The sequence below is a fragment of the Diabrotica undecimpunctata genome, chromosome 3, assembly GCF_040954645.1.
Source record: "Diabrotica undecimpunctata isolate CICGRU chromosome 3, icDiaUnde3, whole genome shotgun sequence".
Lineage (NCBI taxonomy): Eukaryota > Metazoa > Arthropoda > Insecta > Coleoptera > Chrysomelidae > Diabrotica > Diabrotica undecimpunctata.
In genome coordinates this window covers 79,848,362-79,875,160 of record NC_092805.1, presented here as the reverse complement: position 1 = coordinate 79,875,160, position 26,799 = coordinate 79,848,362, and the positions used below count along the sequence as shown (strand labels likewise).

Here is a 26,799-nt window from a genome sequence, read left to right as displayed (position 1 = left end):
AGCTTTGAAATTTTGAAACCAGGTTGTTTGAGGTAGAGTTGGTTGTAAAGAGGTATACCTTTTAGAGTTTGTAGAACAGTAATGTTTCCATTGCTCTTTCCATCTAAGTTGCTGATTTTTTTTGAAAATCGTAGTAACATCTGATGTGTTAAGCATATATTTCAACGTAGAGCCAGTTGTTACACTCATTTTAGCCAAGTGATCTACATATTCATTGTGTTTGAGACCAATATGTGCTTTGACCCAAATAAATTTTATGTTGACTCCAGTCGATGATAAATGATACAATCGGTCTTTTATTTCAAATATGTAGGGTAAATGTTGAGGGTAATTCAATGTTTTTTATGCTCTGCAAAACTGAAAGGCAATCTGACAGAATTAAGATATGTCTATTACAGGTGTTTTTAACATATTTTAGAGCTTCAAGTATAGCTATTGGTTCCGCTGAAAAGATTGAAAATTCATATGGTAGTTTATACTTGAAATCTACGTTTGTAGCAGGTAAAAAGTATGCGCATCCCGTCCCTTCTGTTGTTTTTGATGCGTCCGTGTATATTACTGTGGCTTCCCTATAATCCTGCAATAGAGATATTAGAAGATTGCTACTCATAATGGTGTTCTCACTATAAGTGGGTATTATAACCTGAGTTCTGTGGAATAAAGAATAGTAGTCTAAGCTTCTGTTAACCGTGTCCAATTTCTTAAAAAAAATAGGATTATTCTGTAATGCCATGCATAAAGGCGGGGAAGGTTTTTTCTCCCAATATTTGTTTGTAAGATCTGACTCGTTAAGTTGACGGACGCTTGAAAATAACTGGGAGTTAGTTAATAGAATTTTAAGAAGGCTTTTTTCACTTAAAAAATTTCTTCTATTTTCCAGGGGTAGCTCAGCGGCTTTAACATATAAGGGTTGTATAGGGGTTGATCTCATAGCACCCAAACATATCCTCATAATAGAATTTTGAAACGTGTCGATTTTTCTTAAAAGGTTCTTAGAGGCGGAACCATAAAGAATAGCACCGTAATCTAGAATAGATCGTATATATGCGCGATAAAACAACAAGGATGTTTCTACATCGCAACCCCACCACGTTTTAGTTGTCATTCTGAGGAAATTGCTGCCTTTGTTACATCTATCAAGCATGTACTCTATGTGTTGTCTCCAAGTTAACTTCTTATCCAAAATAAGGCCTAGATATTTGACATGATTTTGAAGCTTAAAACATTGATCGTTCAGAATGATATTTTCATTTGTAGGAATGTTGTGTCTTGTGAAGATAGATACTACTGATTTTTCTATAGATAAATTGAGACCATTCTCTAAGAACCATGAAAAAAGGGATTCACATACTTTGCTAAGGCTTTGTATACAGGTTTCATATTTTTTGTTTTCTGTATAGATGCAGAAATCGTCGGCATACTGTACGATTTTGAATGAACTGTTATTTATTTGGATGTTATGTATGTCAGAGCTGTATATATTGAATAAGATTGGAGATAAAACTGAGCCTTGTGGTATACCTTGATAATTTTATCGCGGTCCGATTAGCTTGTTATTATGATCTCTTACATAGATGATCCTCTTTGTGTAAAATCCAATTATTGTATCCACGAATGCGATTGGCATATGAAATAAATTAACCATTTTATTTCTTAAAGTTGACAAGCAAACTGATTTTATGCTCCCTCAATATCCAAGAATAGTCCTGTTAAATAGTTGTTTCTGGTTAAGGTATTTTGTACATCTACCACAATGGTTGTTAGAGCATCTAGTGTTCCAAAGCTTCTTTTATAACCAAACTGATTTTCTGGTAGCAAATTATTTTTTTGTAACCACCAATCCAGTTTAAATTTTATGAGTCTCTCTAGAGTTTTAAAAACACAGGAAAGTAACGATATTGGTCTGTATGAATTTGCAATATTTGGATCTTTACCAGACTTTAGGATAGGAACCACAATGGCGTTTTTAAATGAATCAATAACGATGTTATTTTTAATGATGTCATTAAATACCTGTAACAGCAGATCTTTAGCGGCTCTTAGTAGGTTGATTAACATAGGGTATTTGATTTGATCAATCCCTGGGGAGGTATTATTGCAATTTTTGAGAGCAAAATCTAATTCAGATTTAGTGAAAGGTTTCAACAAAAAGTGATTGGATTGGTGACTTTGTTCGGATTGGTTAGAGAAATATTGAACCCAGGGAGGAGAAACTTTATTAAAGAAGTCATCTAAAACTTCATTGCTGAAAGGTTTTATACTATTCTGCGGTTTTCGACTCATTTTGTTGGCCTGTGACCATATTTGCTTAGCAGAGGTATTTTTGTTTAAATTGGAGCACCATTTGATCCAACTGGATTTAGCTTTTTGCTTCAACTGCTTTTTTGTTCGAGCAGTAACTTCCTGACATTTTAAGTAGTTATGAAAACTCGATGAAAGTTTGTAAGCTTTTAAAGGCTTTTTTCTTTCATTAATTATAATATCACATTCAGGGTCCCACCATGGTGGTGGGGGACGATTTTTGAGTTTAAGAATTTTATATTGAGGGATAGATTTTGAAGCAGATTCATTAATACAATTAATAAGAAAATTATAATTTTCGTAAGTGTTTAAAGAGATACTATAGTTGACAAACATGTTTTCTATTAAGGATGTATAAAGTGACCAATTGGCTTTATTGATATTCCATTTGCTTTTTGGATAAAATGTTTCATGTGATGTGTTAGTTGTGGAAAGGTTCATGGTTATAGCAAAATGATTTGACCCCAAGGTATCTGAAGATACGGACCAGGAAACTTTACTGGCTAGATTAGCTGTACAGAGAGAAATGTCAATCATAGATTTCTGAGTACCATATTTGGAAAGATATGTGGGTTCCCCATTATTCAAAATAATAAGATCTAGGTCCTCGACACTGCTGACGATTTGATGACCTGCAGCATCATTGTGCAGTGAGCCCCATAAATCAAGGTGATGTAACTTGAGAGAAGATATTTTTCCAATCATCTTTAGAAGTATGGACTTTAGGAGGCCTATACACAGACAAGAAACTTAATTCTAAATTGTTAAATTTAACGGAGATGCCACAAACTAAAATTTTATCATTGAAATTTTTAGTAATATTCACTTGACAGAATGAGATAGAAGTTTTAATCAAAATTGCTACACCGGCATATCCATCGTATCTATCCTGGCGGATTATATTATAACCTTTAAATATATAGTTTTGATTTGGTTTGAACCATGTTTCACTTAACAACGCTATATCAATGTTTTCAGATGTTAAAAAATGAACTAAACTATTTTTATTGGATGCAACGGACCTTCCGTTCCATTGTAAAATTCTCAGAGTTGTTTGTCCTTGGAAAACCTTATTTACTGAAGATGTCCTCCAACATCTGATTCTAACGAATAAGTAAAAAGTTGTATAATAAAATAAGTGAAAACATTCATATTTGTTTTTTTAATAGTGCATTTTGATCTTGGATTAATGTTTAAATAAGAAATACTGCCAGAAAAAAGTTCCATTTGAATTACATAATTTAGATAAATAATTTTGATTTTGATATATGCTAAGAATTTTATTTCAATGTTTTAGTACCCTCCAATACTGAAAATATTTTTTGATTTATGCTCTCATTATCTACAGATTTTAAATCCTCAAGTGTGTGAATATTTTTTAAAAAATTAATGACACACTCCGTCACTGCCTGAGCAATATCTTTATTATCACCTTCTGTGGGTTGAAAGGTAGATTGCTTTGGATACTGGGGAAGAGGATGTGATGGTCCAAAACGGAAGTTAAACATGGGAGGGTTCTGTAAGTTTGGGGATGAGGGAGAAGTAGTGGCTTTACGTTTTTTGTTGTTATGGGTTAGTGCCATAGGTCTGCTACTATCCGAACGTTGAGAATTTGTAGGTTGTGGCTGCTGGAAAGCATGTTTATTACCAGAACTTTGAGGTAGTTTCGGGAAATCTGCCTCGTAGTTTGTTAAGGCAGAAAAGCGATTGTTCGTTGTTATTTCTGAATATGAAGATTGAAAAAGCTTTTTGGCTTCTAAAAAGGATACTTTCTGTTCTATTATCAAATTTTTAATACGTTTCTGTTCCTCGTAAATTGGGCATAGTTTGGAAATCGATGTATGCTGTGTACTCTTGCAATGTATACATGATTTATTAAATTCAGAACAGTTATGTTCTTCGGTTTTGACAGATCCACATAAAATACAATGTTCTTGGCTGATTTTGCACTGTTTTGATATGTGTCCGAATCTCAAACATCTATAGCATTGTGTGACCCTGCCTATAAACTTTTCCACATTAAAATAAACAAAATTAACGGATATATGGCTGGGTAATATGTTTCCTTCAAAGCTGACTACAATGGTCTTCTTAGGTACATACTCAGCTTTACCATCTTTTTCAATTTTCCTGTGCATTCGTCTGATGTCTAGAACCCTTGAGTTTGAATTTATGTTTTGTTTTAAATATTCAACGTCGTAACTTGTGTCAACGTCTCGGATCAGACCCTTGACCTCTAAAAGGTGATTAGGTATGAAAGCTTTTAAGTTTAATTCTTTTAAATTTTTATTTGTGACCAACTTATTAGCTTCTGCTATTGAATTTAATATTACTTTAACGCGATTTCTACCTATTCCCTTAATTTCCTGAATGTTTTGTACTTTTAGGTTTTTGTGTAAAATATGTCCTACAAACATAGGATGCAAACGACCCAAACTTTGCTGATTAGTTTTTTCAACATATACGCAATAATTATTTAACAAGTACTTATCTGGATTTATCGAGTCAAATAGTTTTGGTTCGTCCTCCTTAGCACCTATTGTTCCCGTTTCCATGACGGCAGCAGTACTTTCCATATTGGAAAAACTATCACTTTTACAAATAACTCCACTATCACCATCTGGCGTCTTATTTTTTACGCTCCCCATGGCGGGGGCGAAGTTTTTAAAATCTAACTTATTTAAATTGTTTTGATAAATTTAGCAACACGAAAAAACAAAAACTTGACCACTAATTAATAACAAATCGGTAAGCCGGTTATTGTTGTTTGACTTCTCTCTTCGAAGGTTCAAACGAAACTGATTAATTTCTGTTGGCACTGATTGACATTGATTTACAAACTTTGAGTACTGTATGAGTTGAACTTCGCAAGGGGCTGTTGGTGTTACTTCAATTGACTGGACATCGTGGCATAAATATTCTTCTTCTACCAATTTTTGGCATTGAACGTTGGCAAGTGCATATTGGTATCGATTGGAAAGTAGGAACTTGGATTTTGGAATAATTGTTCTAAAATGAGTTTGGTATCTGGTCGGAAAGGAATAAAGATGATAATAATCATAGTCATTGATCTCAACAATAGGCAATTCAAGTATGTACAAAAATTTTTTGTACATATTTTTTCGAACAACAAAATATTTTGCAAAGATAATTCAAAAGGGAGTTTGTTATTTTTAAGAAGTTTACTAACGTTTAAAAATTTCGAGAAATAGTTCATGTGGGTCGGCTATTGAATTATGAAAGGTATTTAGTTTTGAAAAGCTGATAGCAACTTCGATTTTTTCTAATAGGTCATAAATAATTTGGAAACTAGTGTAAAATTGCGATACAAGTCTTTCTAGTGCAAAATAATGAAATGTCTCAACTTTTTCTATCTTTATATCTTTAATTAAGTTTTGAACTTCTGTTATTCGTGAGCTTAAAATTAACTGGTTATGGGCTAAGATTTTTGTATTATTTTCAAATTTCTGTATTGAAGATCTTAATAAGGTGATTTGATTTTTAACTATAGTTTTAATATTATTTTGATTATTTGTTAGAGTTGATATAGCGTCGTCGTAACGTTTTGCATCGTTTGTTGTCCAGAGGATGAACCTGCAACGGGAGGTTTCTTTAATTCTTTGATATGTATAATTTCTGTCTGGTTAATGTCTTTTTTATATTTAAGTCTTTGTCGTACAAGTTCTACTCGGTTTCTGTCAAGAATTTTAGTTATTTGGTAGGGACCTAAGTATGGTTGATGTTTTTTGTTACGTTTTTGGGTATTAACTTTATAAACTACTTGTCCAATTTTGAATTCAGAATTTATCTCTCCTTGATCGTTTCTTTTATTAATTACTTTAGTTTTATTTTCTGTTAGAGTTTAATGTACTTTTTGGTAAACGTGTTTTAATTTGTCTTTATGATTATTTATATATTCGGAATAAAAATTTTGAGAAAGAAATAGTTCGTTGGGGTTTCTAGAGTCTGTATGTCCGAAAGTCAACTCAAATGGGGTAAATTTTGTGGAACTATGAATAGAATTATTGTAAGCTATAAGAGCATAGTCCATTAAGTCATCTTCGTTAGGATATGTCTGTTTTAGAAGTCTTAAATGTTCGATTAAAGTAGAGTGTATTCGTTCAGCTATTGAATTTGATTCATGGTGGCCAGGAGTAGTAAAGTGAACTTTGATTTTGTGTATTGCTATGCTAATAAATCTTTTATTACTTCGTTATTAAATTCTCTACCTTTGTCTGCTATTATTAATTGGGGAATGCCGAAAGAAGTGAAGTATTTTATTAAGGATTTCGCAATATGAATCGCGTTTTTACCTGGAATAGAATAAGCTTGGGCAAATTTAGTAAATGCGTCCGTCATAGTCAAATATTTGTTACCGTCATATGTAAAAATATCTATATGAACAACTTGAAAAGGTTTGCTGGCGGTTTCCGTAAGCATTAGCGGGACATAGGGGGTGTGTCTACCGTATTTATTTTTCTGGCAAATAGAACATTCGTTAATGTAATTAGTAATAGATGTCTTCATATTTTTCCAATAATAATTTTGACGTAATTTTTCGAAAGTTTCATTAATTCCTCTATGGTTAGTTTTTCCTTCGTGGTAATTTTTTAATAAAATGATTTGTTGTTCTTCGTTTGCTACTGTATTAATTAATCTAGTGCATTTAATTAGTTTCGGACCATTTTCAGAAAAATGTTTTAGGTAATACTTATTAAAATTATTATACAGGTTGTCTTTACTGAAATATAAATAAAATGTATTATTAAGATCTGTGTATGCCATAAGAAATTCAAAAATATATTTTTCATTATCAGTTTCAGGAATTTTGACTTTAATTATTTTATGGTTTTGATAAGTTTCATGAGTTATATCGGTTTTTGGGTCAACGTTTGGGTACACTAAAATTTGGTGAACTTTGTTATTTATTATTTCGTCTAAAATGGGTATTCCTTGATTTGTTGTTTCATTTGCGGTTGAATGTTGTGTAGATTCATCTGAGGTTTCGTCTGGTGTATCTATTTTGTCTGGAGGTATTCTTATATCAGAAATAATGTTAATTTGTCTTGAGTCGTTATTATTACTTGTTGAAGGTTGTAGGTCTAATGGATTCTCTGCAAAATTTTGGAGGTATTTTAAAATATCTTCGTCTACATCTCCAGGATTATTTACTATTGATTCATCTTCTAATGCGTTAATTGTAATGCGAGATAAACAGTCTGCGTTTGTGTTGTGTTTTCCTTTTTTATACATAATTTTGTAATCGTATTCTTCTAGTTTTAGACGCCATCGTATTAATTTTGAGTTTGGCTCCTTTACACTGAAAAGCCAAGATAATGGTTTGTGATCCGTGTAAATATAAAATTTTCTTCCGTAAAGGTATGGTCTAAAATGTTTACAGGCCCATACAATTGCTAATAGCTCCTTTTCTATAGTTGAATAATTTGTCTTTGATTTATTTAGAGTTCTCGAGGCGTATGCAATGTGTCGATCATTTGGAACATTTCCTTGTGATAATACAGCTCCAATTGCAAAATTGCTAGCATCTGTCGTTAAAATAAATGGTTGGGAAAAATTCGGATATTGTAGAATGGGGTCGTTTGTTAAGATTTGTTTAAAAGTTTCAAAACAATCAATAAAATCTTTATCGTGGTTTACTTTAGAACCTTTTTTCAAACATTTGGTCATCGGTTTAGTAATTTTTGCAAAATCTTTTATAAATCGTCTATAGTAACCTAGTAATCCTAAAAAGCTTTTTATTTCAGTTTGGGTTTTTGGAATGGGAAATCTTTTTATGGCGGAGATTTTATCAGGGTTTGGTTTAACGCCTTGAGGGGTAATTACATGTCCTAAATACATAACTGTTTTTTGTAAAAATTCTGACTTGTCTAATTGTACTTTTAAGTTACTCTTTCTGAGTCTTTCGAAAACTATTTTTAACTTTTCAAGGTGCTCTTGTAAAGATGTACTATAAATTAAAATATCATCTAAATATACTATACATGTTTCGTCTGTTAATCCTCTTAAAATATTATCAATAGCTCTCTGAAAAGTCGAGGGTCCATTTTTCAAACCGAAAGGCATTCTTTTAAATTGAAAGTGACCTTGTGGTGTACTAAAGGCTGTTTTTTCAACATCTTGTGGGTCTACTTCTATTTGGTGGAAGCCACTTGCAAGATCTAGTGTCGAAAAGTAATTTGCTTTCCCTAATTTATCTAAAATTTCTGTTATGTTTGGTAACGGGTATTTATCATCTACGGTTCTCTCGTTTAACTTTCTATAACCTATTACTAGACGCCATTTTCTTTTTCCTGTAGCGTCTTGTTTTTTCGAGACCACTCAAATGGGACTCGAAAATGGGGAATTGCTATCTTCTATTATACCTTCTGCTAACATCTTATTTATTTGGGATTTAACTTCTTCTCGGTGATCTTCCGGGAAACGATATGATTTTGTATATATTGCAGAATTATCAGTGAGTTTAATTTTATGTTTAATACTATTAGTAAAACTTAAAGGTATTTTGTCGCAATAAAATATGTCTCTATATTGGAAACAAAGCTTTTTTAGTAATTCTCTTTCTTCTTTGTTACAATGATTTATCCTTATATTTTTTAAATTCCTCTTTAACATGTTATCATCATTAATAGACGTTTCTTCATCAGTTTCCATCTTTCTTATAAAATTAATATTTACTATATCTAATGGTTCTATATCAAAAGGTTCAGTAATACTTAACGTTGTCTTATATTCGCTTATATTCGTAATAGTGGTTATAGCAAAATTATTTTTTACGTTAACTACTGCTTTAGGCATTTCGATTCCTTTACCGAAATTCTTATATTCTAATATACCTAATCCTACATTTAATTTTACTGGTATTTTGACTATTTGCTTAGTTCTAGGGGGAATAATTATGGTATGATTAAAAGTTGATTTGGGATATAATATATTCTTTTTACTAAGTTCAAAAATTATGGGTATCGTTACATAAGGCGTTTTCATTTGTCGCGCGTTGACATTAATTGAAGCTTTTAATTTTTGTAATAAATCTATACCAATTAATCCATCGAAATTTTCGCTAAATTTAAAAACATAACACTTATTATATTGATTTACTTTAAAAATGTTAAAAGCTGGAATATTAATTATTTCATTGTGCATAGAAATTCCGTGAGCCGTTTGTATATTAAAATTTTCGTAAGAAATAAAATTTTTATAAAATTTATGCGCTAACTGTGGAGATATCAAACTTTTGGAAGACCCTGTATCTAATAAAAATCTGGCATTGAGTTCAGGAATAATAATATGTGGTAAATCTGCTATCGTTGTATTTAAATATATTATGTCGGATTGTAATTTTCTTGGCGCATGCAAAAATTTGTGTTTTCAACATTTTGAGTGAGATTGTGATATTATCTTTCGTTTGTCTCGTTTGGATTGCGATAAGGACTGGATTGAGTTTCATAATTGTTATCGTAAGGCGGTAATGAACTTTGAGTTGGGTGTACGTAATCAGTGGGAATATTATTTTCAAAGGGGTTTTTGAATTGTATTTGATCGTTATTAATTTGTTGATTAAATAATTGGGTGGAGGTAAAATGTGGTCTAGATCTTAAAGAAGTATTTCGTGAATTTGTATCCATCGGTTCTGGCTGGTATTGATTTTGATTTTGGCGTTTACTATTGCCATTTCTTTGTTGAAAATTAGGGTTATTAGTATGGAAGTTCCATGGTCGGAAATTAGAATTATTATTGTAGAAATTTCTTGGGTTGAAATTAGAATTATAATTATTGAAATTTCGGAAGTGATTTTGGTGTGGTTTAAAGTATTGTTGGGATAAAAATTATTATTTTGGTATTGCGGTCTGATGGTTTGATATTGGTAAGGTGGAAATCTCATATTAGAGCGATTTTGTTAAAAATTATTTCTAGGAATAAAAGTTCGATTAGGATTACTGTTTCTCGTAGGATTATGTCTCGATGATGGTCTAAAAGAATTTTGTGAGTTTAAATTATTTCCACGTTGTAATGAATATAGAAAATTCTCTTCTTCGATAACGAAGCTCATAGCTTTCTCTAAACTGTCTGGGTTTCTCAATCGTATATTTGTTTGTAACGATAAGGGTAAGCCTCTAATGTAAGTTTTTAAACATAAGTCATCGTAACTATTTATTCTAATTAATTTCTCTTGTGCATTAATATTAAGCGTATTTAATTTTTGTGTTACTAAACTACGTGTTTCTTGGCATCGCATGCCAAAATTATAAGGGGTTTCATTCTTGAAAGGCCTCAACGTTATCAGGTCTTGGATAAGGCAATCGAGATCTCTCAGGTCTCCAAAACTAAGATTAAGGGCATCTTTTACGAGTTGCCATGTATTTAATTCTGTCCTAGAACCTATTAACATTTGAGCTCTTCCATTTAATTTACCTTATATAGCTCGAAGTAAAAATGTATTTAAGGTGCCGTCTGTTTGGCTGGCAAAATTAGTTATTAAATTTTCATAATTTTCTATAAATATGGTTAAGGTATGTGGATTACCATCATATGCTGGGATAGAATCTAAGTAAAGTTTTAACAATTGGTAGTTTATTTAAGCCATTTCGTTATTTTTATCGCTATTTGGTTCTAAAATTTAATTTAATTCTGCTACAAGGCTACTTAAATCTAATTTACTATCGTTTCACTCATTAAATATTTATTCTTTTTATTCAGATAATATATTAAATTGTAATAAAATGTAAAATATGTTTCAATATAAAACTTTCAACTTCAATATAATAAAATATTTTCAAAAATATGATAATATAATATAGTAATAATAATCTTTCTCTTATTAAAAATATCTCATAACATCATAAAATCTTTAAAAATTGTTTACTCCCGTTAGCTCTCTGACTATAAGTATTTTCAAATATGGAAATAATAAAATGGAAAATAAAATGTAAAAATAGGAAACACTTACATTAAAATGTAGATTTTCAGCATTTCTGCCTATAGGATTCGACGATTTTGTTCTTCTCCCAGGTCTTGTTGAAACTACTGCTTAAATCTGCTGCCTCTAGGGTTAGACGATTTTGTTCTTTTCCCAGGTCTTGGTGATACCTTGTCTAAAGCTGATCTTGACACTGCTGACACTTTCACAAAAGGTTCGGTTTTCCGGTAAATCGTTAAAACGAAAAACTACGCGAAACGGTTCGATTTTTGTAACGGTTAGCGACGTAATTTCCGAAAATCTGTACTGACTGCGCCAATGATGTTTCTAAGTCCAAGAACAATATTTTTAAAAAATAACTTTATTTACAAGGGACTACTTACTACAGTAAAATGCAAAATAAGAGTGACGCTATACAATGCAAAAGTAAATTTATAAGCTCGGTGACGCCGAGGTGTGGCATGCTGACGCTGTCCTTTTATTATAGTTGAATTAGCAGTTCTGGTTTCTTAACTTATATATATATATATATATATATATATATATATATATATATATATATACATATAATATATATACATATATATACATATATATATATATATATATATATATATATAATATATATATACATATATATATATATACATATATATATATATATATATATATATATATATATATATATATATATATATATATATATATATATAATTTAGCTCTCCAGGCCTAGAAGGCCCATGGCTTAGGTTACTATTCTTTTCCATTCTTTTCTGTTTGTTGCTTTATTTTTCCAGTTTGGTATTTTAAGTTTTTCTATGTCTTTTTCAACATCCTTCTTCCACCTGGTTTTCGGTCTGCCTTTCTTTCTTTTCCCTCCTATTCCTCCCATTAGCATTCTTTTTGGCAGTCTCGTGTTTTCCATCCTTTGGATGTGTCCCAACCATCTCAGTCTTTGTGACTTTATGATCCCTACGATATTCGGCTCTCCATACATCTCCTCTAATTCCATATTTGGTCTTTTTATCCATATACCATTCCATAATTTACCTCCAAATATTTTCCTGAGGATTTTTCTTTCCCAGACTTGCAGCAAGACTTGCTCGGATTTGTTCATTGTCCATGTTTCACTGGCATATAATACAATAGGTCTTATAACTGTCTTATATATTCTTATCTTAGCCCTTCTAGATATGTTTTTGCTTCTTAATAAATTGTTTAGTGCAAAAATACAACGGTTACCGGCCATAATTCTCGCTTGGATTTCTTCCTTCATATTTGGTCTTCTCGTGAATGTCGCTCCTAAATACTGGAATATTTCTACTTCTTCGAATTTATATGTTTTTTCATCTGTTATTACTGTCAGATATTGTTCTTGTAGGTAATCTCTTTCTGTCCATTCCATATATTTGGTCTTTTCTTCATTTATGTACATCCCTTTCTTTCTCGCTTTCATTTCTAATCTTTTTATTATTTCTTTTAATTCTTGCTTACTTCTGGCTATCAGTACAATGTCGTCAGCGAATGCTAAGCATTGGTGTTTTCTTTGATATATAAGTCCTGACCTGTTGATTCCAGCTTCTCTGATGGTAACTTCGAGGACGATACTGAACAACAGCGATGACAGTGGGTCTCCTTGTCGCACCCCCTCACTAACCTCAAACTTATCTGTTTCTTCGCCATTTATTTTAACCCTATTCTCTGTTTTTTGAAGTGTCATTTTTACCATTCTCATCAGTTTTTCACTAATTCCCATTTCACGTAGTGCTTTGTATATTTCTTTGCGCTTTATCCTATCGAACGCTTGTTTAAAGTCGATGAATAGGGCCATTGTATCTTTCCCATATTCGTAGCTTTCTGCTTGTATTTCGCGCAGTAGGAAAATTTGATCCACTGTGCTGCGCCCTCTTCTGAATCCACATTGATATTCCCCTATGTCATTATCTATATTTTGAGATAGCTTGTCTTTTATATATACTGCAAGTATTTTATATGCAACATTTAGTAGGGCTATCCCCCTGTAATTGTGGCATAAACTTTTGTCGCCTTTTTTGTGAACAGGGCACAGTGTCGCTTCGGTCCATTCCTTCGGTAATTTTTCTTGTTCCCATATGTCTTTTAGCAACTTTTCCAAATGCTTAATTAGTACTGGTCCTCCATATTTAAACATTTCAGCTGTTACTTCATCTCTTCCTGGGCTCTTATTATTCTTTAGTTTCTCTATTATTTCTTTTATTTCTTTTTCGTTAGGTGGTCTTTCCTCTATTCGTTCTTGATCGACATTTTCATACATTTCTTCTTCCTCTTCATATTCTGTTGTGGGAATTTCATTTAAAAGTTCTTCAAAGTATTCTTTCCATCTGCTCAATATTTCTTCGTCACTTACTAAATTTCTTCTATTTTTGTTTTTGTAGTGTACAGGTTTTCCTTGGTACCCCTTTTTCTCATTTTTCACCCCTTGATATAAGTTTCTAATTTCTCTATTTTTATAGCTCTGTTCTATACATTTTAATTTATCTTCATTGTATTTTCTTTTCTTAGATCTTATTATTCTTTTGGCTCTTTTCCTTTGTTCATTGTATTTTCTCTCTATCTCTGTTGTTTTTTCTTGCATCATTTTCATTCTTAATTTATTTCGTTCATCTAGTTCCATTTTGCATTCATCGTCGAACCATTCTTTGTATTCGTGTTTTATATTTCTATTACTGGCCTGAGCTGCTTTGGTCATACATACTTTTATTTGCATCCATGTTTGTTCAATATCCCCACTTTCTGCAATATTATCTAATCCTCTACTGACTATTCTTTCATATTTATTTTATTCCTCTTCTGTCAGTAGTCTCACAGGTTTAGTTGCTTTATACTTTTTCTTCCGCTGGTTTCTAAGCACTGGAATAAGTTGTTTCATTTGTATTCCAACTATAAAGTGATCTGAATCTGCATCTGGACCTCTATATGTTCTTATGTTCTTTATACATTTTTGCATATCTTTTTCGACAAGCACATGATCAATTTGGTTTATGGTTTTCCCATCCGGTGATCTCCACGTTCCTTGGTGTATTCTTTTGTGTTGGAAGTATGTGCTCATAATGATCATATTTCTTTCTTTCGCGAAATCAATTAGGAAGTGACCATTTTCGTTCGTTGTTTCATGCAAGCTGTATTTTCCTATGGTGGGTACATATATTTCTTCTTTTCCTATTTTTGCATTACTATCACCTAGCACTATTTTTACATCGTATTTGGGGATATTTTCGAATACTGTATCTATTTGATTATAAAAGTCTTCTTTTATTTCTATACTTTTGTCTTCAGTCGGTGCATGTATATTTATAAATGTTATTTTTTGGTATTTTCCTCTTATTCTTAATACACATATTCTCTCTGAAATTGGTTTGAAGTCAACGATTAGATCTTTCAGCTTTTTATTTACCACAAAGCCTGTGCCTAACATTCTATTTTCTCCCCCGCTGTTGAAAAATAAATAGTCGTTTATTTCCATTGAGTTTTGCCCTAATTGTTTTGTTTCTTGTAGTGCTACTATTTCGAACTTGTATTTTTTGCATTCGTCGGTTATGTGTTTTAGTTTTCCTTCCTCGTACGTTCCTCTTACATTCCATGTCCCTACTAATATGCATTCGTATATTACTTTGTTTCCAGTAATGATCTCTACATTTTGTTCATCTCTTGTACCTTTATCTTGCCAAGTCGTCTTCGTTATTTTAGCCTGTTTAAATTTTGCTGTTAGTTTTTTGGTTTTACATTTTTATCTTTTACTAATTCTGTGGCTGGAAGGCAAAAGGGGATAAGTCGATTTTTTGCGAAATAGTGTTATGTATACCATTCGACAGCATTTTTGATTCTGCACAATCTTGGTAAAGAGAGTTAAGTGAAAGTTTACTAATTAAAATATTATTATTGATCAAAAAGGGGTAACTTGGCTACAATTTAATCGTTACGACTGTTTTAAGGATATAACTCAAGATATCTTCTGGAGAGCAAAATAGTAATTACTAGTAAAATGGTATATGTGCACATATTTTCTAACATTATGAAATTAACTGAGAAGCAAAATGATTTAAGTCATGTTAACTTGAGAATTATGCGAAATGTGTGCTAGTAAAAGGGATTAAATCAAGATAACCCCTTTTGCCGGAATGTGATAGAAGAAATATATATGAAAGTATTGCTAGGATATACAAAGTTATCCCTTTTTGCAAGAATGCGGTGTCCACGAAAATCATATTCGTATCAGTTTCTTGTACTTGTCTAGATTGTGAAGAGAGCACACGCAAATTTTATCAAGGAACGTTCACTACGATGGCAACTCGAAATAACAATTATTATTCCTCCACGTGTGGTATAATTGTTGATTATTGATCACTACATTCCATACTTTTTTTTAGTAAAAGAAAATATACAGCAAGATTTTGACTCAGACGACAGCGTAAAAGACCCGGCCTATGATCACATTCAAGAAGACCACCATAGTGATTCTGACACCGAACAGGAGAAAAATGGCTCAGATGAACCAAATTTTGAAAACAATGAAGAACATGGCCAACCAATGCACACAATATTGAAACGAAAAGTAGGAAAAAGAAAAAATAGACAGGTTTTACGAAATACGGGTAAAGGATATGAAACAGACAAAGGAAACGCAATAAAGCTAGGCAGTCACGGTCACTGCGAGATTGTAGAAGAAAGTGTAAAAAAAAATATTTGGTGAACATAGATTATCTCTGTTTCAAAATTACTGGAGAATGGGCAACTCCGGTAGAAAGGTAAGTTGTATTGCCTCATTAATTCAAATTTCTGACAAGAAGATTACTACTAACAGAAGTGATACTGATAAACCTTCAAAAAATATAGGCAAAAGTGTTTTACATATTTTATAGAAATCCAGGGAGGAAGAATCCAATGCTGCAAGGTATGTTTTTGTGCTATTTTTGACAAAAGTAATAAATTTATAGAAACTGTTACAAAAAAGAAAATGTCATCCAACTGTGGTATTAATATGGCTGACAGCAGAGGCAGGCATGAACCAAAAAACAAAATTTCCGAATCTAGAATGGAACTCGTCTATAGCCACATATCAAAATTTCCTGCCTATGAGTCTCACTACTCACAAAAACATACTAGTAAAAAGTATCTAGTAGCAGAATTAACAAAAGCTAAGATGTATCAAATGTATACCCAGGACATAACATCTGAACCGGTTTCTTATAAAGTTTACTCTCAAACAATCGATAAATTAGGCTTAAAGTTTAAAAAACCAAGCAACGATACCTGTAACAATTGTGATATTTTTCAGAATCATATTAATATCAGTAAGACAGCTGATGCAAGGAAAAAATATGAGAATTTATTAGCAGATCATCATATAGAATTTTAAACTGCTTACGAATCAAAGAGATTAGACAAATTAAAATGTATAAACAGCAAAAGTCAAAAAATATTTGTATTTGACTTACAACAGGTTTTTCCTATTCCTTACTTACAAACTAATACCGTGTTTTACGTGCCAACGAAATTGCTTCTTGTTTATTTAAGAGTTTTGCTAATTTACCTTCTGAAATGCTTTCTGCTAAAAGGAATGTTAATAAAGAGAAAAAAGAGAGACAATAAGACTGAAATTTGCTGGAGAAATATGAAATGGCTAAGATACACCAAGGAATTTGGCATTATTAATTTTAAAACATCGCTTCAGGAATATCAGCCATTTCAAGAAATAAATTTTAGAAGACAAAAAAAAGATACACTCATCGATATCAAGAACATTACTTTAGATAATTTGTATGATAAGCCAAGACAAATAAGTGAAAAAAAAGTAAGTGATCTTTCAGACCTTATTATGTTAGTTGATGAGAGTGCAAAATAATGATATCGTGGACTTGCCCAAATCCCACGAAATTCACAAGATCTGGATAATACTGCTGACACAGATCCAGACATAGATAATTATTTTAGTGATGACGATTTTTAATAAAATATTCTAAAACAAATATTTGTGTAGTTTATTATTTTAAAGAAACAGCTTCCGAAAAATATTTGTGTTCATCAAAATTTTTTTTTCTTCCTGCGAAAGCTATTCTGTTCGTATTATATAGAATATATGTTTTTATTTTGTGTTTAGGATGCGCCTTTAATTCTCTTTCTAAGTATCATCTTGATCAATTGTTAATTTGTAAATGTATCATCAGATTGCTATAGAAACCGCCATGTTTAATAAACTTTTTGAAAAAATTTACGTTTTATTTCTTGTTCTGTCAATGCTATATCCAGAACAAAATATTTTCTTTGCTTTATTGTGGTTGCCCTTTGTATGTAGAAATAACTGCAGTTAACACTACAGTGCACATATAATGTTAACCAAGTTACTACCGAGCATAAGGGTATAAATCTACATAACCCCCTTTACCAAGATGATTTTATGTTCATTTCAACTATAACTTGACTTATCTCCTTATGCTTTCTTGAAATAAATAAAAATAATAAATATCCTAAAATATTTTTTTTAATTTATCAAAATATTGGACACATGGATATTAATTTAAGAAAAAACACTTAAAAAATTAAATATATCTAACAGAATGTAAGTCGGATCTAGAAATATACAAACGTTATTAATATTACCTCTATAAGGTAAAAAAAAAGACCATATGAACTAAAAATGTCTGTACTGAAAAACTTCCAAATGAGAGTTATCCCCTTTTGCCTTCTAGCCACAGAATTGTCGTTAGCTGTTATTCCATGTCCATATTTCTCCATCTATGATTAGCTTCTGGAATCCTATTTTTACATTTTTTCCATTATATCTCTCTGCCATAGCCTTACTTCTAATTTCTTTCTGGACAATTCTTTCCTCCTTTGACATATCATCATTTATGTAGATTCGCTCGTCTGTTTTGTTTTTTAGTTTATTTTTATTTTTCATTACTTCAATTTTGTTCTTCACGCTGTTAAGTTCTACTAAGGTAGTATTTTCTCCTATTTTTCTCGCTCCATTTACATCTACTGACACTTGTAGTTCTTTTTCTAGAAAGTTCTCTACGGCCTCTCGCAATGGTTTTTGATCATTTGTGTCAATGTTTAGTCCTTGTATTACTACATTTTTCCTCTTTTTTTCTCTTTACAGTTTCTTTATTTTTTCGTTTGCTGCGGTAATTTCTTTCTCTAATTGGCCTATTTGTTTAATAGCTTTTTCGTTTGTTTCTCGCATCTTTCTTATTTCATCTTTGTAGTCGCTTTGTTGATCTTTTAGTTCTGTAATTTCCCTCTTTAGTTGCGTAATTTCGTCTCGTGATCTATATTGTTCTTTTTTTATGTCTTTTACATCCACTGCTAGTTCTTTCATCATTTTCATCATTTGGTCGATTCCACTTGTGTTTTCTTCTTCTCTTTTTTGTGGGGTTCTCGGTGTTTTTTTTGATCTCCTGGAGTAATATTCATCATCTTCTCTCCTCCTTTTTCCTTCATCAGTTAACTCCTCATCTGAATTCATTGTTCTTTATTTATAGTAATTTTCTGTGCCAGGGTTATTAGTCACTGCGTCACGGGTGCAGTTGTGCGAAAACTCTACTCAATTCAAATTTCCGCCCACACCCGCGCTGGCTGCGTCCAATACTCCAACACTTTTATTCCTAAAACTCAGAAGCCGGCCCTGACTATATGTTTATATTGTTTGTATCAAAGCTACTATTATTACTATTAAAACTAAAATTTTGCTTACTTACGATATCCTGTTGTATTGTTTACTTAATTATCTGGCTAATGATCTTAAAAACCAACCGATAAATATTTCTTATCTTTTTGTCACTTTGCCGAAACCTAATTTATTTATCAATGCTACTTTCACTATTTTAATTAAATTACGTTTTTTTTTTCAATGTAGACGAATCGAAAGTTCTTTTTTATAAACACTTATTATCTATATTTTACTTTAATCGCTTGTATTTATTATTTGACTTCCGACACCGTGAAAAGGTCCGATATGCGAATTTATTTTCGTCGATGTCGTTGTCTGCACGTGTGTTCGCTTTGGCTGCTAAACCCAAACTCCGTATATAATATACATAAATATATATATAATATATATACATATATATATATATATATATATATATATATATATATATATATATATATATATTGTTATGATGTGTTGTTTTGTTTGAATGATGAGCAATGAGTATTTTTAATAATATATAGGGTTTTTATCGCGGTTCTCAAAGAATTAGTTTGTAAGTACTTTTTTAAATTATCTTTATTATAACTATTATGAAACACACATATATATCTAACCTAGCCAATGTAAATTTAAAATAAACTATCTTTAAATTGATATTCTTATAAAACTAATTAAATTCTATAGACAATGTAAAATTTAAACAAACTATCTTCAAATTTGAAATTGTTATGACACTAACTAAATTATATTAACAAAATTTTGTACCTTTCTTTCACTGAATGCCTAAATGAACTGTTTTCCACTATATAGATTCTAATCACCACTGAATGTCTTCGTACTTCAGTTATCCTTGTTTTTTTGTGAAATTACTTTTTTCAATTATCAGCTTCTACCAATTTAAGATATAGTTTTCTTCACCAGCATTTATACACCACCAACCAAACCAGCAAACAGCATTTATATTTATTCTTCTTTTTAATATACCAATATCCAATTATTATAAGTTGATTTATACTAATCTCCAACCATAATATAATTTAATTTCTTCCAATATACTTTTTTTAATCTTCAATAATTATTTGTGTATAATTATAAATGTGCATTAAATTATATGCATAATTTTTAATCTTCATTTAACTCACTATATTAAACAATTTGACTATTTGTACCTGATTCACTGACTCCAACTAACTTTCATATTTCTTACTAAACTTTTCTGACTGACTTCTTGAAAATTCTGAACAATTTACTTCACTATTCACTAACTAAATGTGTCTACTAACTTTCATAATGAACTGGCCTGACTTCTGACTAAAAACTCCATCTTGAATCCAAATCACGGGTATTTATATCTTTTTGGATATTCTAGAACCATCTGGTAAGAGATCATGTTCCAATTTCGTTCTATTTCTTCGATATGGATGTTCTCGAAAAAATATCTGTTCCATCCACCGACATAATCATTATTCCAGAATGTTCGACCGTAAACAATGGTCACACTCTGCACTCTGGAGAATTCGTTAATGTTCCATTGATAATTTTGTTGACATTTAGGCTTTTCAGATCAGAATAAACATTCAAATTAGTAACTAACACTCTAATTTAATAAAACATACATTTCAAACAATATATTATTATAACCCCACTTTATATTCCTTATAATTCTTAATTTCTATCTGTCACTTCGAGAGTATTTTTGGTTGCCTATGCACATGGCTCACTTAAATATATTTACAACATTAAAATACAACTTCTTACACTTTTTATATGATAATTTCTTAAAAATACCCTCACATAAATAATTTTTATTAAATTCTCTAGTATATAACTTATTTAAATATTTATAAATTATAAATTATTTTCTATAAACCCCAATCGTCACAATATATATACAGATTGAACCAATTTAAAACGGAACATACAATTTAATATATGTCTGTTTGAACTGCATTTGAAATAGTGGACCAATATAAAACTTGGACAAAAATAAATACATACCCGGTGATAGACATTGTATAAAATATCGTTCAACTATCTGTCTCCTTTAAAAGAAAGAAGAGCTTGCCTAATAGTCGGAGAGATAGAGCCGAAATTTTGAACTGATCAGTAATATGACATTTCTCTATTGGAATATATTCATTGTAACTGGGTTAAGACTTTGCCTTACAGGCGGACGTCCCTCGTGGTACAGGGGGTGGCTATACCGGGATGATGTTGAAATTTTTTTCGGAAAAATTAACGATCGATAATATGGCTGAAAATTTGCCCAGAGTAAGATCTTGGTATAACTAGACGAAATCCCAAAGGGCGGACGCGAGAGTGGGTACATAAGGGGTGGCGGACAGGGGTGAAGTTGCAATTTTTTGGGGAAAAATTAACGATAAGTAATATGTCCGCCATTTTCATGGCTTATTATTTAGCCCCTAAAAACTCTAAATCCAAAAGGGCGGACAGCTGGGTTGGTACAGAGAGCCACAAAACGGGGTCAAATGTACCACTTGCCTGCGCATTTTAGGTCTCGGTAACAATTTTCAAACTGATTTTATTATGATATTTTTATACCGATTGATTTGAAAATTTGTATGCTCACTTCTGTTACTATTCTGAGAAGCGTCAAGTAGAGTTTTCCTCAAAATTTTCCAAAAAAATTTCCGTAAATGAAAATTTTCGTAATTTTTTGAGGTAAAATCTAATTTGTAGAATCCTTTCAATTTTCTGTAAGTTATACCATGATTTTTTTCCAAAAATTTTCAAACAATTTTTCCGATAAGAAAAAAAAAATTTAGAAAAACTTCGTCATTTTTCTCACTCTCATTGATGTTATCACATTCATCATCTTCGTCACTTTCACTTTCAATAATATCACATTCATTATCTGCTTCATTTTCAATCACTACTTCTCGAACTGATTCTGGCATCTGAGGTCCACTAAACCATTTGAATTTATATGTTTCATCTTCAAACTCCCAACCATGTTCTTCAACAATCAATTCTGTTGGTACTTTTTTATGAGCATTTGTCCAAATATTTGAAATATAATGAGCTCGCAGTAGATGTTGGTGTAATTCATCTTGACATGGTGGTAAGCTTGAAGCATCGAAATTTTTTAGTTTTTTTTTAAGGCTCGTTCACATCATGCAACTTATACTGCCGGTTAAATAGTAAAAATCTGACATCGTTTACTTTTCTTTTTGGAATTGTTCTCGTCAGTCCTGTTCCATATAAGTGACTAAGGTTTCAAAAACTTCATTACAATCGAAGTCAGTTTCACCAAGTTGAATAAAAGCATCTTGATACTTATTACATTTAGCGCATGCGTCTAGAATTACTGATCTAAATGAACGCGCATCATTATTATTTTAATATTTTAAAATAATAATGATGCAAAATTAATGTCCAAACAGCATTTGTAAAATTATAATTAACTAATGAAAAAAAATTCAATCAATTTGAAAGTTAAAAAAAATATTGAAAATATCTACAAAGTAAATTTCAAAACTTAAAAAATTGATAACTCCACTATTAAATTGATTTTTATTAATAATTATTTGTAAAATGTTAAAGGAATTCTACAAATTGAATTTTACCTATTGATAAATAGAAATAATATATTTTGTATTTGATTATTAATGTACTAATAAATCAAATTTTTCTTATATCTGAACAATCATTATTTATGCAATATAAATTTAAAAACCTTTTTATTGTAATAAAAAATAAGTAAAATTACTATTTGTTATACCAAAAATATTTAATAGTTAACATTATAAATTCGGCTCTATCTCTTGGACTATAAGGAAGCGATAAGTGGTTTGACAGCATAATAACTGCTTGTTTAGTCTAGTTTTCAGTGATTCTAGGCAACCTATTTGGGGGTGGAGTTTTGACTTGTTCTTGAATGAGTTCCGAATCCAGTAGCCCGCTGAAGTATTGGATTTTTATAATATAATTATTTGACAACCTTTTGTTGGCCAACCACCTAGAGCGGAGTTGAGCCGAAATACATTGATTTCGTATGTTCCGTTTTAAATTCGTTCAATCTGTATATATATATATATATATATATATATATATATATATATATATATATATATATATAGGTTTTTTATCGCGGTTCTTAAAGAATTAGTTTGTAAGCACTTTTTGAAATTATCTTTATTATGATTATTATGAAACACACATATATATCTAATATAAACAATGTAAATTTAAAACATACTATCTTTAAATTGAAATTCTTATGACACTAATTAAATTATATAGACAATATAAATTTAAAACAAACTATCTTTAAATTGAAATTCTTATGACATTAATTAACTTATATTAACAAAATTTGGTACCTTTCTGTCACTAAATGCCTAAATGAAACTGTTTTCCACAATAAAGATTTTAATCACCACTCAATGTCTTCGTTGTCAGCCTCGTTTATCTTTCTTTTGTAAACTTGCCTTGCCAAATACACCACAATGTTTTAATTATCAGCTTTCACCATTTTAGAATATTTTTCTTCTTAATAGTATTTATAAATCAGTAAAATATTGTTCTTTTTTCTCTTCTATTTATTCTTCTTTCTAATAATCTTTTTTTCTCTTCCAATCTCCAATCACCATATCCATTATATAATTTTAATTTTCAATTAATATTCCCTTTATTCTGTTTCTTAATCTTCATCTAATATACTAAATCACTGATAACTGAGTATCTTGACTGAACTATACTAATTGACTATATTCTGACTTACTGAACTTACTATATTGAACATCTGACCTCATACTGAAATTACTGAGTCTATTGAAAATTTCACCAAGTGACCGACTGACCTCTATCTTGAACTTACTGAACAACTGTCCCCATTGAAAATCTGATCTTAAAGACTGACCATCTGATTTGAACTTACTGAACATCTCACGAACTGACTGACCCCTTTTTGAATCCAAATCACATCATATTTATATCATTTTTTCTGTTCAAGAATGTTCTTGAAATAAAATGTTCGATATGTTCGAATCCTTCTATTTCATAGACATTATCATGTTCGCGAAGATTCTACTGCGAACAAAGGTTAAATTCTTTCTATTGACATCCCGTTTTTATATTTCTAGATAATTCTTTTCTATTGTATCTAGAAAACTACTATTATAACTAAAATTCTATCGAGAATTTTATAGAAATTTAGGCTTTTCAGATCAGAACACAAATTTATATATAAATTACACACCTTAAACTAATAAATGACACCATTTTAAATCCATAGCCAAATATACCCCAGTGTACACTTGGCTGCCTACAAAGATGGTGCACACAAATACATCGACAACATCATAACCATGAAAACAAACAAATACACTGCAAAACAAAACACCCTCCAACCTATTATTATGTTAATTCCTTAAGAACGCCCTCATATAAATACCTTTCATAATATTCTCCAATATATAACTTATTAAAATAACCAAATACATTGCAAAATAAAAAAAACTTTTTAAACTTATTATTATGCTAATTTCTTAAGAATGTCCTCATATAAATACTTTTTATAATATTCTCTAGTATACAACTTATAAATTATTTCTCAAATCACCACCCTTCCCCCTCCCATATTCAATATCATCTCAATATATATATATATATATATATATATATATATATATATATATATATATATATTGTTATCATGTTTTGTTTGTTTGAATGATGAGCAATGAGTATTTTTAATAATATAGGGTTTTTATCGCGGTTCTCAAAGAATTAGTTTATAAGTACTTTTTTAAATTATCTTTATTATAACTATTATGAAACACACACATATATATATATATCTAACCTAGTCAATGTAAATTTAAAATAAACTATCTTTAAATTGATATTCTTATAAAACTAATTAAATTCTATAGACAATGTAAAATTTAAACAAACTATCTTCAAAATTGAAACTGTTATGACACTAACTAAATTATATTAACAAAATGTTGTACCTTTCTTTCACTGAATGCCTAAATGAACTGTTTTCCACTATATAGATTCTAATCACCACTGAATGTCTTCGTACTTCGGTTATCCTTGTTTTTGTGAAATTACTTTTTCCAATTATCAGCTTCTACCAATTTAAGATATATTTTTCTTCACCAGCATTTATAAACCACCAAGCAAACCAGCAAAACAGCATTTATATTTATTCTTCTTTTCAATATACCAATATCCAATTATTATAAGTTGATTTATACTATTACTTTTTTAATCTTCAATAATTATTTGTGTATAATTATAAATGTGCATTAAAATATATGCATAATTTTTAATCTTTATTTAATTCACTATATTAAACAATTGGACTATTTGTAACTGAATGGACTGGACCTACTTTCTTACTAAAACTTTTCTGACTGCACTATCTTGAAAATTCTGAACAATTGACTTCACTAACTTATTGAGTCTATCTTCTACTAACTTGCATAATAAACTGGCCATCTTGAATCCAAATCACAGGTATTTATATCTTTTTGGATGCTCTAGAATCATCTGGTAAGAAATCATGTTCTATTTAGTTCTATTTCTTCTATATGACTGTTCTCGAAAAAAATATATGTTCGTTCTACAGACATAACCATTATTTCGAGAATGTTCGACCCTAAACAATGGTCAAATTCTGCATTCTGGAGAATTCGTTCATTTTTTATTGATAATTTTGTTTACATTTAGGCTTTTCAGATCAGACTAAACATTTAAATTAGTAACTATATATAAATTAAACATTTTAAACTAACATTATTATTATAACCGCACTTTACATTCGTATTATGATTAATTTCTGTCTGTCAATTTACTGTATAGTTGGTTGCCTATGCACATGGCTCACTTAAATATATTTACAACATTAAACTACAACTTTTTACACTTATTATATGCTAATTTATTAAAATGCCCTCACATAAATATATTTTTATTAAATTCTCTAGTATATAACTTCTTAAAATAACCAAATACTTGTTATATCTAAAATTATCTAGTATATAACTTATAAATTAATTTTTTAAACAATATCTTTCTTTCTCCTATATCATATCAATACATATATATATATATATATATATATATATATATATATATATATATATATATATATAATTCATTATTCTATATATAAATCCACGCTGTTTCCAGAAATTTTAAATACACGATGCCTGTCTGATACAACAATTAATCTATCCTAAATGAGAGACATTATAAGTTTTATAAAAATAAAGGAGGAAACTAATATAGATAACGGTATATAAATTAACCGAATTTATTTACACATTATCTTTAAAGAATACTAAATGTGTCCTAAATGATAGACGTAGAAAGTTTTAAAGGAATTGAGAGAATATTGCACTAGTAGTAAAAATAGTAGGTATATAAATCAACAGAAATTACTTACACGTTATCTTTAAAGATATCTTTCCGATCTAGCATATTGAACGTGTAACACACTCCTTCATCGGTTATTATAGGAATAAAGAAGTCGTTGCATTCTATTGATTCCCCCATATATAAGCAAAAGAAGAATTGTTCTCTCCTCGTCGGTTTTAGCTGTAAAATAAGGTAAGAAAATATTTTTTAGATTTCTTTGCACAACGACCTACCATGAGCAGTTACAAACAGCGACCATTGCGTGCAATATGTGTTTATAGGAAGAAGTGAATGGCATGACAAAAGTGATATCTACAAAAGTGATTGTTTGCATTGTAGTAATACACGATATTAATACAATTGGGATAGACGAAAAAAGGTCTAACCTTGAGTGGCGAGCTACCCCAAATTTTATAATTCTAAGCTGTAGGAGGGGCCAATAGTAATGTAAGTTTATAATTTCGACTGAACTCCGCCG

The 26,799-nt window shown here is 30.4% G+C and overlaps 1 protein-coding gene across 1 annotated transcript in view; it reads right to left on the bottom strand.

The window, feature by feature from the left end:
- LOC140436945 (pickpocket protein 28-like) overlaps window positions 1-26,799 on the bottom strand; it is a 144,078-nt gene that overhangs the window by 44,744 nt on the left and 72,535 nt on the right. The window contains exon 4 of the mRNA XM_072526126.1: window positions 26,350-26,501. Coding sequence (XP_072382227.1) covers window positions 26,350-26,501 — 152 coding nt within the window. The remainder of the gene's footprint in view (window positions 1-26,349; window positions 26,502-26,799) is intronic.